Below are 15,249 nucleotides of genomic sequence, written 5' to 3'. Positions count from 1 at the left end.
CCGCCCGGGAACGGCTGCAGGGGGGGCCGCGGTCCGGGCGTGGCAGCGCAGAGCCAGAAGGGACCGAGGGCTTTGCTCAGTTACGGGCGCCGAAGAAGCCTTACTTCTGCGCCAGGGGAACACCCAGAGACTGATAAGTCGGCGAATACAGCCGATGTCCTCAGTTGTGGCCTCGGACTTTGCTTTCTTCTCTTGCACTGATACCTTATCTTACTAAATTTGCACTTTAAAATAAAACAATATTGGCTTAGTCTGTACCTCATCCCCTCTGCCCGCATAGAGGTTAGCTGCTTCTTACTGAAGGAGGTACAGCCTTCAAACAGATTGCACCAGGTTGTCTCAAGCGTTGACTCTGTCCTTGACTGCCAACAGGGTCAGGACCAGCTATCAACTGCCTTGATTTTAGAAGGGCTGGCGAAGCACAAAAGCCGTGCATTGTTCTGTGGGCAGCAACTCGGTCTCCACTGATAACTACAATCCTGAAGTCATGGATGCATGATCCGAGGGTATGAACAAACTACAGCTGGCCGAGCCTAGACGTTTGGGGGTGGGGTTTTTGCCACATGGAAGTGTTTTGCTACATTGAGAGCTTGACTTATTCAGAGTGGAGATTTCAGTCTATTTTCCTTATTGCCACTAGCTTTCCACAAAGTTCCCATTCTCTTTATTGGAAAGTACTTAGCATACCCGCTTTGAAGGCTTTAGGCAAAATTTCCTGTGGTAAAGATGGTAGTTTTAGTACCTTTCTCACTTCCCCTGCAGCTTCAGCTGGCTTACGGTGCCTTGCTGGTGCTTGACATCATGGCACCTGCATTGAACACAGCTGGTGTTTGCATGAAAGGGACTACGCACGCATTTCCCATTTTCAAAAATGAAGAGTAATTTGCAGATTCACAACATCCACTCTAACTCTTATCCATACCCGAGTGAACTTGAGGATATGAAGTTTATGAAAGTCATTGTTGGTGGGGGCGGGAGGAGCCTGCTAAGGCAAATGCTGTTGTCTGTCAGGATTTGAAAACCCCTTCATGCCCTGATCTGTCCTAAGGGGGCAGGGGAAGGATCCTCACATCTTCTCCCAAATAATTTATAAATACTCTGAGGAAAGACTATCATAACACAATGTTTAAATAAGCATTTAATTAGGATTCCATTAGTATTAATATTGCTTTCAATTCCAAAAAAGTTAATTTCCACTTCTTTGCAGATATTTCAAAGTACAATATTAACTTCATACAAAATGAGCAATTAAGCAAACACCATTATTTCACATTTTACATTCTTCAAAAAAATACAAATTCATATTTACTCTTTTTTTGGGTTTTGGAGATGCTCTTCCTTTGGAAGTACTGTACCTGTAACTAACATATTCACATTGCTCAATGTAAGCACATTTGTTCCCATGTTTCATAGTTAAATAAATTCCTTTAATACCATACACACATTCTTGAAAAACTGGGGTTCTTTTATTCTGTCATCTCCAAGACCATTGCCCAGCTCCCCGTACGTGCCAAACAAAACAAAAGCAGTAAGCAGACAACCTGTGGTTCTCCTAGACCTCCTGGTTTGACAATTAGGGAGCTGTCGATGCTGAAGACTGCTTCGGTAACTAACCAGGCTCAAGGTTTGCGCATCCCTGCCCACCGCGCTGATGCTGGTCTGTGTGAAATAGAACTGCAACTACAACTCTCTCTCCAAACAAGGGTCAGACGGATAGCTCCGGTTCAGTAAGCAAGTGGAAGGACACAAAGCTACACAGCAAGAAATACCAGCTACTGTAACTACGGTACTGCAGAAACATACCCTTGATTTTGCTGAAAAAGATCATATGAAAAAAATTTCTTGTAAGAAAAAGTAGAAACTGCATTTATTTGAGAAAGTGTACACTGCATAATGAACCAAATTTTGGCCAGCTTGCACACCACCAAAAGCATGGTGTGGGATTTTTAAACTAGTTCCAAGAACACACACACTTAGACTATGTACACTACTACATAAATATCCAGTTTAATTTGCATTTCTCAGTGCAGACACAGAATCCAACTTCTAGAACATATGATATATACCAAGACAAGACGCAAAAAAGTTAAAAGTTCAGCCCTGTCCATGAGTATCAACTACAGGTAACATTTATAAAAACTTGACATTGTTTCCAAAATATGTTACGGAAAAAATAGTGTACCAATTAAAAACTATGCAATCAGAAATTTGTAGGGTTTATTAAAAGACATGCTTTTTTTTTTTTGCCTTACAGTCCAAATTGACTCTAACAGTTCTGCCCAGCTGGGTCAGATCACTAATGCCAAGGACTTTTCACCCATAGATCTCAAAGCATTTTACAAAGACAAGTTTCATTGTCCTCATTTCACAGGGAGGAAACCGAGGCACGGAGAGGTTAGGTGATTTGCCCAAGGTCTCACAGCCAGCCAGCAGCAGAACAAAGGATGTGACACCAAGATCCCATCTGGTCTACATCACAGACCTGGCTGTCTCTCATTTCAGTCACTAGCTGTGCTTCCCCCCCAGCCCCCAGATCAGGAACAGCTTTTCGTCTCCAATCAGCTCCAAGGTCAATTACGCCTTAACTACTCTCCCCCAGCAGTTCCACAACCAACAGGCCAGTCGTTCGTTCTCCGAGCCTTATTTATAATTGGTGCAGGAAGAGTACTGTAAACAGTTTAACAGTGTTGCTGCAGTTGCAAAAACAGTATCTTGGATGACTGCAGAAGCGCCATCCTCCACAAAGTAAGGCAGATAACATGACATCAAAAACGATCTCGTGAAGACAAATTTTAAAGGTGCAACATGCCTGTTTCAGAACAGCTTGTCACTTCTGTTCATACTCGTGTGGCAGAACAGAGCAGAGGACAAGGGAGAAAGGATATACACCAAGGAACACAGTCATGTCCAACAGAAGTGACAAGCAGCCCACCAGAAAGCGTGAGAGAAAAGGCCTGCTAAAGCACAGTGCTCTCAGTGGAATATTTGCATAGATTGGACGTTTGCTAGTGATGCATAATTTCTCTTGGGTATAGACAGGGAAGGGCAGTATGTCACTGAGCTAGTTACTATATATATATATTCAGTTAGACAGACACAGACAGACTGACCACATGGGACAATGATCTTTAGCTACAAGTATTGCACCAAGTTAAGTGCTCATCTTTGCACACCCCTGTTAACTTTTACTCAGAGCAAAAATAAACTTTGTGAAAGTATATACAAAAGAAATTGCAGCAATTGGGTTAAAGAAAAAATAACCTAAAGTGCATTTTAGATACCAGTATGAGGTTCTGCGAACTAGTCTTTCTGGACACGGTCAGCATTACAGAAGTGCCCAATTCGTACTTTGTTCTATGTAATTCAGTACCAGCATTTAAACAGTGCTGATTTTCCATCCCTCTACCATCTACAAGCATGAAAAGCAACTTCTACAGCCTTCAGCTGCACGCCAAGTCTGCTTGCTTGGGTCACTGCTTGGCGATTAGAGCTACCGATGTTGGTAATTAGACCCATTCTACATGTTTAAGCTTCTGCACCCATCTAGAAACTGTTAAGTAACCAAGTAAATCCCCACAAGCCACAAAACAGCAAAACCTTTAACACAGAACGACCCAGAGCAGTGCAGTTTTGCTCTCTGACTGATAATTAAAGGGGTTCGTGAAATGCAGATTTTGCAGAGGGAGGGCACACTGTTCTCAGAGGCTCCAGCGTATTAACAGAATATGCCCCTTTCTGGGAATCCAACCAGATCTACAATGGTGGAAACTCCCCCCTTTATTAAAAACGTTACTGTGAATATGCTAAATGCTGGAGCAACAAGGGGAGAAGGACAGAAAATTCTCTGGCACCGAGGAATCTCAGGGCTTTGCTGCGACTGCCTTCTCTTGCCAGCTGCTCACAGATCTCCTCCCATCCAAGCATGTTAACGACCACCCCAGCAGTACAACATTTGATTACACAACACTGGGGATGATGCAAATGTCCACTGTGAAACGTATCAGATACACGCAGCATGGAACACCCCGGAAAGCAGACCAACAATTAAACAAAAGCACACATCTGTACAACACGACTGGGTGGGATGCACAGTCTGTGGTGCAGCAGCCTGTGCGTTCACAGAATCACGCTGCTCTTGCCTCATTACAAGCTCTAATTAGTTTCATCCAAATCGCAGCCTGCCTGATGCACGTACAAGAGGGTAACGGCAAACCCAATGCACCTAAAAGTCAGCACAAACTTGGAACACATTGCTTTTCCTAGAACACACCAAGAGTAGCTGTGAAGAGAAAAGAGAAAGCAGCAGAGAGGTTAAACTCTGACACCCACTCAAAAGGATGCGTGCAGCACCTCACTGCTGCCAATCACACTTCTAAATTAGCTTCCAATTTCAAAGCCTTTGGTAGATTATTCTACTAATTTCTGTCACAAAGGAGTTTCTGAAGATGTCATCTGGTCCAACCAGAAGCGTGTTTTAGGTGGACTAAGTCACAAGTAGCAAAAGAAGCATGGAAAAACGCTTCCCTGAAGGATGGAAAGGCTCAGAAGAGGCTGCTAAATCCCCCAGCTGTCACATTTCAGGCCACATCTGGTAGCCTTGTCCCCATCAGAGAAAACCCCGCAACTCCAGGGGAATCTACATGCTCCTGCATTAGCAGACTCTCACATGCACGCACACATACATCCACTCACCCTCAAACACCACTGCCGCACTACGCCACAGGAAAGGCGCAAGGCCCCTTGCAGTGGCCTGTGCCCCAGGGGGACCCCCCACGCAGCTCCAGGCGCCACTCACACTCCTCCGAAGTAGAGTTCTACACGAGACAGCTGTCAGGAGACTCATCCTTGTGAGGACAGTCCCAGCCACACAGGCTTGAGACTTTCTTTTGTGTTCAAAGCAGTTCTTGCTGCTGTGCAACCAAACTGCATCGCAAAATGAAGCTGCAGGAGAAAAACAAAGGGGCCCACCATCTCACTGCCCTCTAGGGACTACCATCACAAGAACAAAACATAAAACGCTTTGTTAATACGCATTTCGTGGATGCAAACCTTATTGCTGCAGGACCCACATCCCCGCTGCGACAGCGCTGCACAGCACTGCAGCATGTGCCAACACGCACCGAGAGGAAACACGATCAGTATGTTTCCAGTTCAGCTGGTGCCCCCAAGCTCGTCACTGCCAATTACCTAAACAGAGCACTCTGCCCTAGTAGAGTGACACGACACTTCCCAGGCACAAAGCATTCTTTGCACAGCCTCTCCTCCCTCACGTTTGCCCTAACAGGGCAGTTTTACCCTTCTGCATTTAACAAGTGGAAGCAAGTTGTCAGAAAGGTGAAAAGCCAGTTCCCTTCAGCCCATTTCCATCTGTGCTGTGGCAGCAGATTCGCAAGGGAGTAGCGCGCGAGATCGCTTAAGCCACTGTCTCAGCTAAGACTGTGACAGCGGTATTGGTAAGGCTACACAGAGCACGTCACAAGAGGGTTAAAAAAACCTGCTAATCTTCCGGTATCCTGGGGAGGTCTGGCTGCACTCATATGATTCTCCCCCCAGCAGGTACAGAGAGCAGCTTTGATCAACTACAAAGAGTGAAAGATCTCTATCCACTAGGAGTTTGCATTCCTAAGTTTAGTGCCCAGAGACACTCCACATTAATTGGCTTACAGTCATTATCTTTGTATCTCACTAAAGACAACACTGTAAACTGAATAAAGACTATTTAATATTCTTTCCTTTAACACAAAAAGACAGCCAAAGCCAGAAAGATGGATAAAACACTATAAAATTACATCTTTTAAAATAATGCAGCATAAATAAACCATTTAGAATGAGACTGCATTTATTGCAACATTACAGGCTTTTTGGTGGAAGGGGGATTTGTGTTTTATTTACCCTGAGTAGGTTAGAATATAGACTTTCAGTTTGATATGAAAAACTACTATGTTCTGTAACATCTTTTAGTCAAGAAATAGCCCCGTGCACAAAAAGCTGGCATTGCAGTAGGTTGGAGGCAGATTCAGGCAGAAATTATATAGCTTAACAGAAAAAAAAGGAAGCATTTATGGACAGCTGAAGGATAGACTCACTGAATTCAAACTGAATTTACGTTGAATCATTCTGAAAATTTTCCTAGAGTTGTTCTTGACAAAAGATGAGAGTAACCAGCAAAGGCACCATGCTCCTGATTAAACAGTCGCGGGGGTTAAAAGGATGACTTGTTTCTGAACAGAGCCAAATAAATCAAAAGAGCAGCAGGCACCAATCTGACTACATCTGGGACTCACTGCATCCTTCAAAGAGAGGCAAAGAAAACAGACTCTTGAGCCTGAGTAAGCAGGGGCTCCGATTGTGTTTCCATGCTGTGAAACAGCGTGTCTGCCACCACACTTAAGTCCTAATGAAATTAAATGAACAAATCTATCAGGAGCACAAGGTACTTGTGCTCTACTGAAATAAACTCCCAAAAAATTTCTGTAGGCTTTAGTAACAGCGTTAGTACAAAGCAAACCCAGGTATCAGCTCCCAACTCAGTGATGTGACAATCGCATTCCAATAAAATTGCAGATAAATCATCTTCTACAATAACGCCATTTTCCTACTACAGCAAATTCCTTTCCTGGGCTCCCCTTATAGTGCATGGTTAGTATCAGACATAAGAGACAGAAGAAAATTATAGACCCAAAGAGTTGTAACAAAGACCCACTCGCTGCCAGTACCTTAATCCCAAACATAAGTGATGTGCAACTGGAAACAAACTAACCCCCCTTTTTCTTTTTAAAATCTTTTTGCACACGAGTAACCTTAACTTCTGTGTTCACATATGACAAGCAAAAGTGACAGACAGTGCAGCCAAAACTTCATATATAGACCCACTCGCTGCCAGTACCTTAATCCCAAACATAAGTGATGTGCAACTGGAAACAAACTAACCCCCCTTTTTCTTTTTAAAATCTTTTTGCACACGAGTAACCTTAACTTCTGTGTTCACATATGACAAGCAAAAGTGACAGACAGTGCAGCCAAAACAGTTCATATAATAACTTAGCTTTTTTTTTTCTTTCCTTTTCTTAGATTCATTCTCAAAGATGGATGTACCTGGGATGTGACTAAGATGACATCTGTGAAGCAGAAATAAGCCACAAAACTTCCAAAGAGGAAGGAAAAAGAATCAATCCTTCAGTTTCTGCTTCTGAGGAGAAGGGTTTTACCCTCCAGGTGCAAAGGAAAATCTGGAACATCTTCACTTAGAGAAGCTGCTATTCAAACCAATTTCTTCCTCACCCTGCAGTAGTGCTTCGATTGGAATTATATTAGATGGGGTTTCAGGGCTTTGGAGGGACAGGAAGTCCGATACATCCATGGCACTTAATGTTTCAGTCTGTGAGTCGGAAGGGTTAACTATCTGACTGCTCTGCCCACACGAAGGAGAAGGGGAAGAGGAAGGAAAGGTCTGAGGCTGCAGCTGGGGAGCTGGCTGCTCCAAAGCTTTTGAATCAGGTGAGGAACATTCCTTCTTAATGGCGGCTTTGTCCTTGGCAGAGTCTCGGCAGGCACACTGACACTGGCAGGCCTCCTCCTGCTTTATAATAATGACAGGAACACTGAGACCAATCTGCTGAACAGGGTTTCCTGAAGGTGAAACAAAGACAAAACACAACGGAACTACATAATTTCACAGCAGGGAGAAATAAATAATCTTTGTTAAATTAGATTGTATGCACCTTGCAGCAGAGATTACATGTTACTTTGTTCAAGTACAATGAATACCTCTAGCAGATGATAAATAACAAAAAAGTGGCAGGTACTTTCTGTTGATGAGCAACCTGTTCAGGCTGAACCCAGGCATTAGAAGTCTGATCAAAATTTTTTTTACACAGCACAGTATGTCTCTTCTGACAGCCATTGTAACTTTTACAGCATAAAATCCAATAAAGAGTGGCATTCAAATGCCCCAGTCCCTATGCACCAATCTTTGAAGATGATGATACAACATTACACCAGTAATTCTACTCCTTGACACCAACACAGGTATATTCCTGTTAATTTTCTCTAGTCTGCTTTCCTCTCCCATCTTGCTTCTCATGCTTCCTCCTCACTCTTCCTATGCCGCTCTATTTGCCTGGCTTCCTTTCTTTTTTAAAATTTAAGTTTTAAACTTACCTAATCTCTCGACTTCAAATGATTCATCTTTGCAATATAACAACATTGTGTAGGGAAGCATGTTATGGAACAGAACTTCTACAGCTGTGTATCATTTTGATGAATCTCACAGATAGTGCATTTTGTCTTTTATTCTTCTATATAAGTTCCATTAAAATACCGTTTTTATGAATATTGGATCTGATCTGTGAACCTGATTATCTTACAAGTTGTTAGAGAAACTACTACAGGACAGATCTCAGTACAAACCTATGAGTCTACAGCAGACTGCACTTAAAACCTCAGGAAGGTAAAAAAAATGAAAGGATTGTCTTCAACATTTCTGCAAGCAATAAAATCACCACAAATCCTGGTCAAGCTAGCAGTACTACACACAGGGAAAGAGAGAAAAGCAAGTTCGGTGTCAAGCTTACCTGTGTTACCAGCTACTGGTAATGCAGTGGTAAAAAAAACCTTTTCTACTACTTTTGGAACTTGTGGCTTTAAAGAAAAAAAAAAGAAAAAAGTGTGAGTTGATTCCAATCAAATTTCTATTGTTCAAATTCTAAACAGCTGCAATCAAAAGAAACAGCTATACACACATTCCAAAGAGAACACCCAGGAAAAGTAATAAAAAAAATATAACATTTAGCTTGGTTCTGGCCTATGTTCTGGCTATCCCAAAACTCAGAGTATTATTTCAGTAGTCCTAAAGATGGGGAGTGATCACCCTCCCCACTACATGCTTGTTAACACAGCTTGTGTTTTTTGACAAGTGAATGAATGAATTCTTGAAAAACTGCTGTGCTTGCTCATACCACTTGTGCCTGCTGCCATTCACTCTTGACCATTTGCAACTGAGAAAGTCTAAAGGTGGCAAGAGTATTCTTAAAGATAAAACAGTTGAAGTCTCAGCTATCCAGATTTACTGGAGAGCCAGAAACATCCTGTTTTCCCAGAAAACTTTTCATTATCTTTATCAGGCTAAATTAGGAAGAGACAGATTACAGAATGTCTAAACACAAACTTTTCAGAGTTTTTTGTCCTTCTACTTGTCAAAAGTAATATATTAAAATCCACATATAATCTCAGGCCATGTGGTGCACTGTCCTGGATAAACCAAGCTGTTACCTGCTGTGAGAAGTCTGTCACTGGGGAAAAGAAGACAGCGAGATTTTTCTGCACCCTGGATTTCTCTATCTATTTTCTATTTATTTCTCTATTTTAGGGGCTGCATTGGTGACATGTTTATACACATTAACATGATAAGCATTATACAATACTGCATCCTGGTTTGTATCTTACAATCACAGGTTTGATCCCCTTCCTTTTCAAAAGCAAGGACTCTAGGAGGAAGAGAGATGGTTCAAGCTGTTTCAAAGCTATGCCAGATATACTAACCATTTGTTCTTGGCTTTGTGGAGAACCAGTGGCACCATTTAAGATCCACTGTAAGTTTTGCTCTCCCATGACAATGCTGGACTGCAGAATAGCGGTGCTCTGAGAAGGAGTAATTGTTATAGTTGGATTACTGGTCAGAACGGAGTTCGCACCAACAGGCACAGTCTGAACTACAGCTGGCAGGGGCTCAGTGGCACTGGATGCTGTTGGGGCAGATGCCCCAGCAACCACTGAAAGTCCTTGTACAATGGGCTGTGGCGGTGTCTGAGTGTGCTGCAGGAAGTCTTGGCGACTGGCTGCAAACTGTGTGCTGTGAGGAACAGGCACTTCTGGGGATTGTAAAACAGTTGCAGGATTTCCAAATACAGCTTGCTGTGAGCTGGTTCCTACGGAGGAGGGAGCAGCAGGTGCTGCTGAGGCTTGTAGTGCTGAATGCGAAGGCTCAGAGATGCCAAGCTGCAGTACCAGTGGAAGAGACAATGATGCCGAGTCTCCTGCAGAAGGTGGAACAGCAGTGACTGAGTCTGCATCGCCATTAAAACCTTCAATCAAGGCAGCTGCCAAAAGAAACAAAGAAAAATATGAATACATCAGTTCTCATAAGATCTGAATAAACAGCTTTTTCAATGAACTTATCAGCTAGCTGATGGATTTTTGCTAAGTAAAGCATTACCACTTTCACATCTTCAGACTAGGGCTCAAAAACATGTAACACTAGACAGTGAAATCTAAAAGTAGGTCCAAATTCAGGAAGCTGGTAACACTGAGTACTACACACAAGCTGACGAGCCTCATTAGCTCTCTAAGAAGCCTTTTTATCAGCAGGTTTGTGCAGCTACATCAAGAGAGGAAGCTTGAAAACAATGCTTATGTGAAAAGTCCAAGAGCATCAATGTCAGCATTGTACGACAACACGCTGTAAACACTTGGTCAGTTCCCCTGTCACTGCCTGAGTGTTACACCATCTGTGAATACAATGCATTTCCAACACAAAAGAATTGCAACAGTGAAGTTAAAGTTCTGTTTGCTACTTAGAGTTATGTGGGGCAGTAATCTTCAGTCTGAAATCCTGAATTAAGTACATGCACGCAGAAGGGGAAAACTGTCAAAAAGCTCTCTCAAAATAACACAGATATAATTTGTACCTGTCTGTTGAGAGTCATCGTGATTTGCAGTATGATCTGGGCTCTGAAACATAGACTCAAAGATGCTTGCTGGTGAGATTGTGCTAAGGTCTTGTCCATGTGTCTGGCAAATAGAAAAAGAGGAAGACATCAGATAATGTTATACCCCAGTCAAGTAGCATGTGAATGTCAGAAATACCTCTCCAATTAACCAGCCACCTTCAGGAAAGGCAACATGTTTCACTTACCTAGTGTAAAATGACACTTAGTTTTTATTACCCACAATCAAATTTACCAACATAATGAGCAAATCCTTACAAAAATAAATAAGTCCTTCAAAAGTAAAATATATTCTTCTGCATCCACACTTTGTTTAACCCTTATTTCTTGTAATACTCTGTTAGAAACAGAAACACACATTAATTTGTTCTTGGCTGTTTGTGAAACCTTTTCTGGAGCAGAAACAAAATAGCTCCACTAAGATTATATCCTGGACTATGCACTACTGTCACCCACACTGCTCTAGGAACAGAATGTATTAAAAAGCTGCATACTGCTTCCACACCGAAGCACAAAGAATGACAGTCTCATCAGTATATAGTTTTCCTCTATGTAAAATTCAAGCTCAGTCAACAGTTATCAATAAGCAAGAACATTATTATGGTAAAATCAGATGCAGAGCCTTTAAAAACAGGTTGAATTAAGCACTGCATATTTTGGAGGAAAATCCCTCTCTTTCACTCGGTTATTCTGCTTTTAGACAGAAATATTTATTTTTTGTTCCAACATTCCAAAAAGGACAGCAATAATATGTCATATTTACAGGCTCAATAGGGTGTGTAAGAAACATATGTTTTTTGTCAAGAGAGCCTCCTGCAAACTGCCACAAGACACACAAAAAAAAGCAGTATTCCGTACATCTAAAACAATTCTATCCAAAGTCACTTATTCTGTGAAAGAGTACATCTCCTTCACTAGCAAAATGAAAGCCTAAAGTAGAGCATGCCGAAGGCCTGAACAAGTGAAACAGAAGCCACCAGCCATATATATCTAGTCTGCTGTGTTCTAGTTGACAGGACAAGCACATTGCCAGAAAAAAGTAAAACTCAAGTTACAGATGAGGCAATTCCAGGACAGTAACTCACTGGATTAGAGTTCTCCCGCAATTCTGAATCTGTTGATATGAGGCTTAAGTCACTCAGACAAAGTGAGTGGCTTGTATCCTGTAAAGAAAAAAAGGAAATTGAGTTATATATTAAAAAATAGTGTCAGAAATGTTTTAAATTACTTTTTAGAGTCCATACAATTCTGTCTACACAGAATTTTTTTTACCTATATGTGACCCAAGTCTGAGTTCTAAAATCAAAGGAGCAATATTACTAAGCAAAGGACACTTAGTAGCTATCAAGGATTCTTAACATCTTTCACATTACTTCCAAAAAATTAAATAACCTAGGATTTTAAATTGCACAGGAACAAATCAGCCTATAGAAAATAAAAGATTTAAACCTTAACAGTTAGTATTTATTTTACTTCACATGCTTATTACATAGTATTGATTAAAACATAAGACTCTACAGGGAAAGCATGATAATATATATGATAGTCTATAAACTTGTGTCAGTATGTGGCATACTCGTCACAGCAGCAACAGCCCAAGCGTTAATTTTAATGCGATTAAAATGAATAGACAAATTTAGATGAGCTTTTCTAAATAAAACTTGGTAAACAAATACCATACTAGAAGTTTCAGAAATACTGATCCCACTGTTTATTACCAGCACACTGTAAACACAGCATATGAGAATAAACCCTACACTGCCACCTTGGCTGGTTTTGAAACCTTTTCTGGGGCAGAAAAAAAATAGCTCCACTAAGATTATATCCTGGACTATGCACTACTGTCACCCACACTGCTCTAGGAACAGAATGTATTAAAAAGCTGCATACTGCTTCCACACCGAAGCACAAAGAATGACAGTCTCATCAGTATATAGTTTTCCTCTATGTAAAATTCAAGCTCAGTCAACAGTTATCAATAAGCAAGAACATTATTATGGTAAAATCAGATGCAGAGCCTTTAAAAACAGGTTGAATTAAGCACTGCATATTTTGGAGGAAAATCCCTCTCTTTCACTCGGTTATTCTGCTTTTAGACAGAAATATTTATTTTTTGTTCCAACATTCCAAAAAGGACAGCAATAATATGTCATATTTACAGGCTCAATAGGGTGTGTAAGAAACATATGTTTTTTGTCAAGAGAGCCTCCTGCAAACTGCCACAAGACACACAAAAAAAAGCAGTATTCCGTACATCTAAAACAATTCTATCCAAAGTCACTTATTCTGTGAAAGAGTACATCTCCTTCACTAGCAAAATGAAAGCCTAAAGTAGAGCATGCCGAAGGCCTGAACAAGTGAAACAGAAGCCACCAGCCATATATATCTAGTCTGCTGTATTCTAGTTGACAGGACAAGCACATTGCCAGAAAAAAGTAAAACTCAAGTTACAGATGAGGCAATTCCAGGACAGTAACTCACTGGATTAGAGTTCTCCCGCAATTCTGAATCTGTTGATATGAGGCTTAAGTCACTCAGACAAAGTGAGTGGCTTGTATCCTGTAAAGAAAAAAAGGAAATTGAGTTATATATTAAAAAATAGTGTCAGAAATGTTTTAAATTACTTTTTAGAGTCCATACAATTCTGTCTACACAGAATTTTTTTTACCTATATGTGACCCAAGTCTGAGTTCTAAAATCAAAGGAGCAATATTACTAAGCAAAGGACACTTAGTAGCTATCAAGGATTCTTAACATCTTTCACATTACTTCCAAAAAATTAAATAACCTAGGATTTTAAATTGCACAGGAACAAATCAGCCTATAGAAAATAAAAGATTTAAACCGTAACAGTTAGTATTTATTTTACTTCACATGCTTATTACATAGTATTGATTAAAACATAAGACTCTACAGGGAAAGCATGATAATATATATGATAGTCTATAAACTTGTGTCAGTATGTGGCATACTCGTCACAGCAGCAACAGCCCAAGCGTTAATTTTAATGCGATTAAAAAACAGTTAGTATTTATTTTACTTCACATGCTTATTACATAGTATTGATTAAAACATAAGACTCTACAGGGAAAGCATGATAATATATATGATAGTCTATAAACTTGTGTCAGTATGTGGCATACTCGTCACAGCAGCAACAGCCCAAGCGTTAATTTTAATGCGATTAAAATGAATAGACAAATTTAGATGAGTTTTTCTAAATAAAACTTGGTAAACAAATACCATACTAGAAGTTTCAGAAATACTGATCCCACTGTTTATTACCAGCACACTGTAAACACAGCATATGAGAATAAACCCTACACTGCCACCTTGAATGCCAGCAATTTCAGAATTGTCATTGAATTCTCGGTTCAAAAGAGGCACCCGTGGGTTTCTTCATGGGAGAAGGGGCACCACGTAATTACAATTGCCTTTGAAAATCCCAGCCTTAAATGTTATACCTTTAGAACAAGCTACAGACCAAATCATTTCCTCCCCAAAGTACGGTTTTATCTCCATCTAACACAGAAGCATTAGGAAGAAGTGCTACTAACCTCAGATACGTTGTTATTGGGGAGTGCATTATAGGAATGTCCTTTCTCATGACCTTTCATGTGACTCTTGAGACTATACTGTGTACTAAAAGTCTTCTCACAGCCGTTACTGGGACAGAAGAAGGGTTTCTCCCCTATAGGCAGCACAAAACACATATAACACACTTACAAATATTATATCAGACATGTACTTTTAAAGCACCTAGAAGAAGAATAATATTTTATACAAACAAGATTGTTTAATGCCACTTCACGGATTCAGCATTCTTGGGAGTCTTGCAGATAAAAGCTTCCATTTTACCACATGAACTGACACAATAACACAACATTTAATTTTTATGCATCATTACTGATACATTTGTGAAACATGCTCATGAAATTCAAGACCTGTCAAGCATAAATGGAAGTGCATAAATGGAATATTGGGGATTGCCCTGACCCAGGTGCAGGAGTTTGCACTTGGCCTTGTTGAACTTTATGGGGTTCACATGGGTGCACTCCTCCAGCCTGTCAAGGTCCCTTTGGATGGCATTCCTTCCCTCAAGTGTATTAGCTGCACCACTCAGCTTGGTGTCACCCACATATTATTTGCAAGTATAAATACATATTAGGATTCTGAGAGTTAGTATAAACTGAATAAGCTCAATTAAAGAAAAAACAAACCCTTGGGACTTACCAGTATGTGTCCTAACATGTGTTTTAAGATGGTGGCTTGCAGCAAAAGCCTTTCCACAGCCGTCATGCTCACACCTGAATGAGGCATCACAGAAGAGTTAGCATCAGGCTTCTTTGATGCATTAGTTACAACCTTAGATCACGCTTTCCAATAGTCCCAGGACTCTGAAAAGCAGTCCTAATGCTAATCTGTGTTAGCAATCAGGTATCTCCCAACAGCTGCTATGCATGCTACACAGACTATAGCAGGGCTCTGAATAGGACTTTAAAATTCAAGCATGAAGTCAGAATTT

The 15,249-nt window shown here is 40.8% G+C and overlaps 2 protein-coding genes across 2 annotated transcripts in view; both read right to left on the bottom strand.

Annotated features, from left to right (window-relative positions):
• YRDC (yrdC N6-threonylcarbamoyltransferase domain containing) overlaps positions 1–278 on the bottom strand; it is a 4,536-nt gene extending 4,258 nt beyond the window's left edge. The window contains exon 1 of the mRNA XM_009284805.2: positions 259–278. Coding sequence (XP_009283080.1) covers positions 259–278 — 20 coding nt within the window. The remainder of the gene's footprint in view (positions 1–258) is intronic.
• A 6,778-nt stretch (positions 279–7,056) lies between these two features.
• MTF1 (metal regulatory transcription factor 1) overlaps positions 7,057–15,249 on the bottom strand; it is a 16,878-nt gene continuing 8,685 nt past the window's right edge. The window contains exons 4-10 of the mRNA XM_009284724.2: positions 14,958–15,031; positions 14,282–14,415; positions 13,206–13,283; positions 10,686–10,788; positions 9,541–10,097; positions 8,574–8,640; positions 7,057–7,629 (exon numbers count right to left, since the gene is read on the bottom strand). Coding sequence (XP_009282999.1) covers positions 7,241–7,629; positions 8,574–8,640; positions 9,541–10,097; positions 10,686–10,788; positions 13,206–13,283; positions 14,282–14,415; positions 14,958–15,031 — 1,402 coding nt within the window. The 3' untranslated portion in view covers positions 7,057–7,240. The remainder of the gene's footprint in view (positions 7,630–8,573; positions 8,641–9,540; positions 10,098–10,685; positions 10,789–13,205; positions 13,284–14,281; positions 14,416–14,957; positions 15,032–15,249) is intronic.

Source organism: Aptenodytes forsteri, unplaced genomic scaffold (assembly GCF_000699145.1).
Source record: "Aptenodytes forsteri isolate BGI_AS27 unplaced genomic scaffold, ASM69914v1 Scaffold7, whole genome shotgun sequence".
In the NCBI taxonomy this organism is placed as follows: domain Eukaryota; kingdom Metazoa; phylum Chordata; class Aves; order Sphenisciformes; family Spheniscidae; genus Aptenodytes; species Aptenodytes forsteri.
This window is presented reverse-complemented; position numbering and strand designations above follow the sequence as displayed.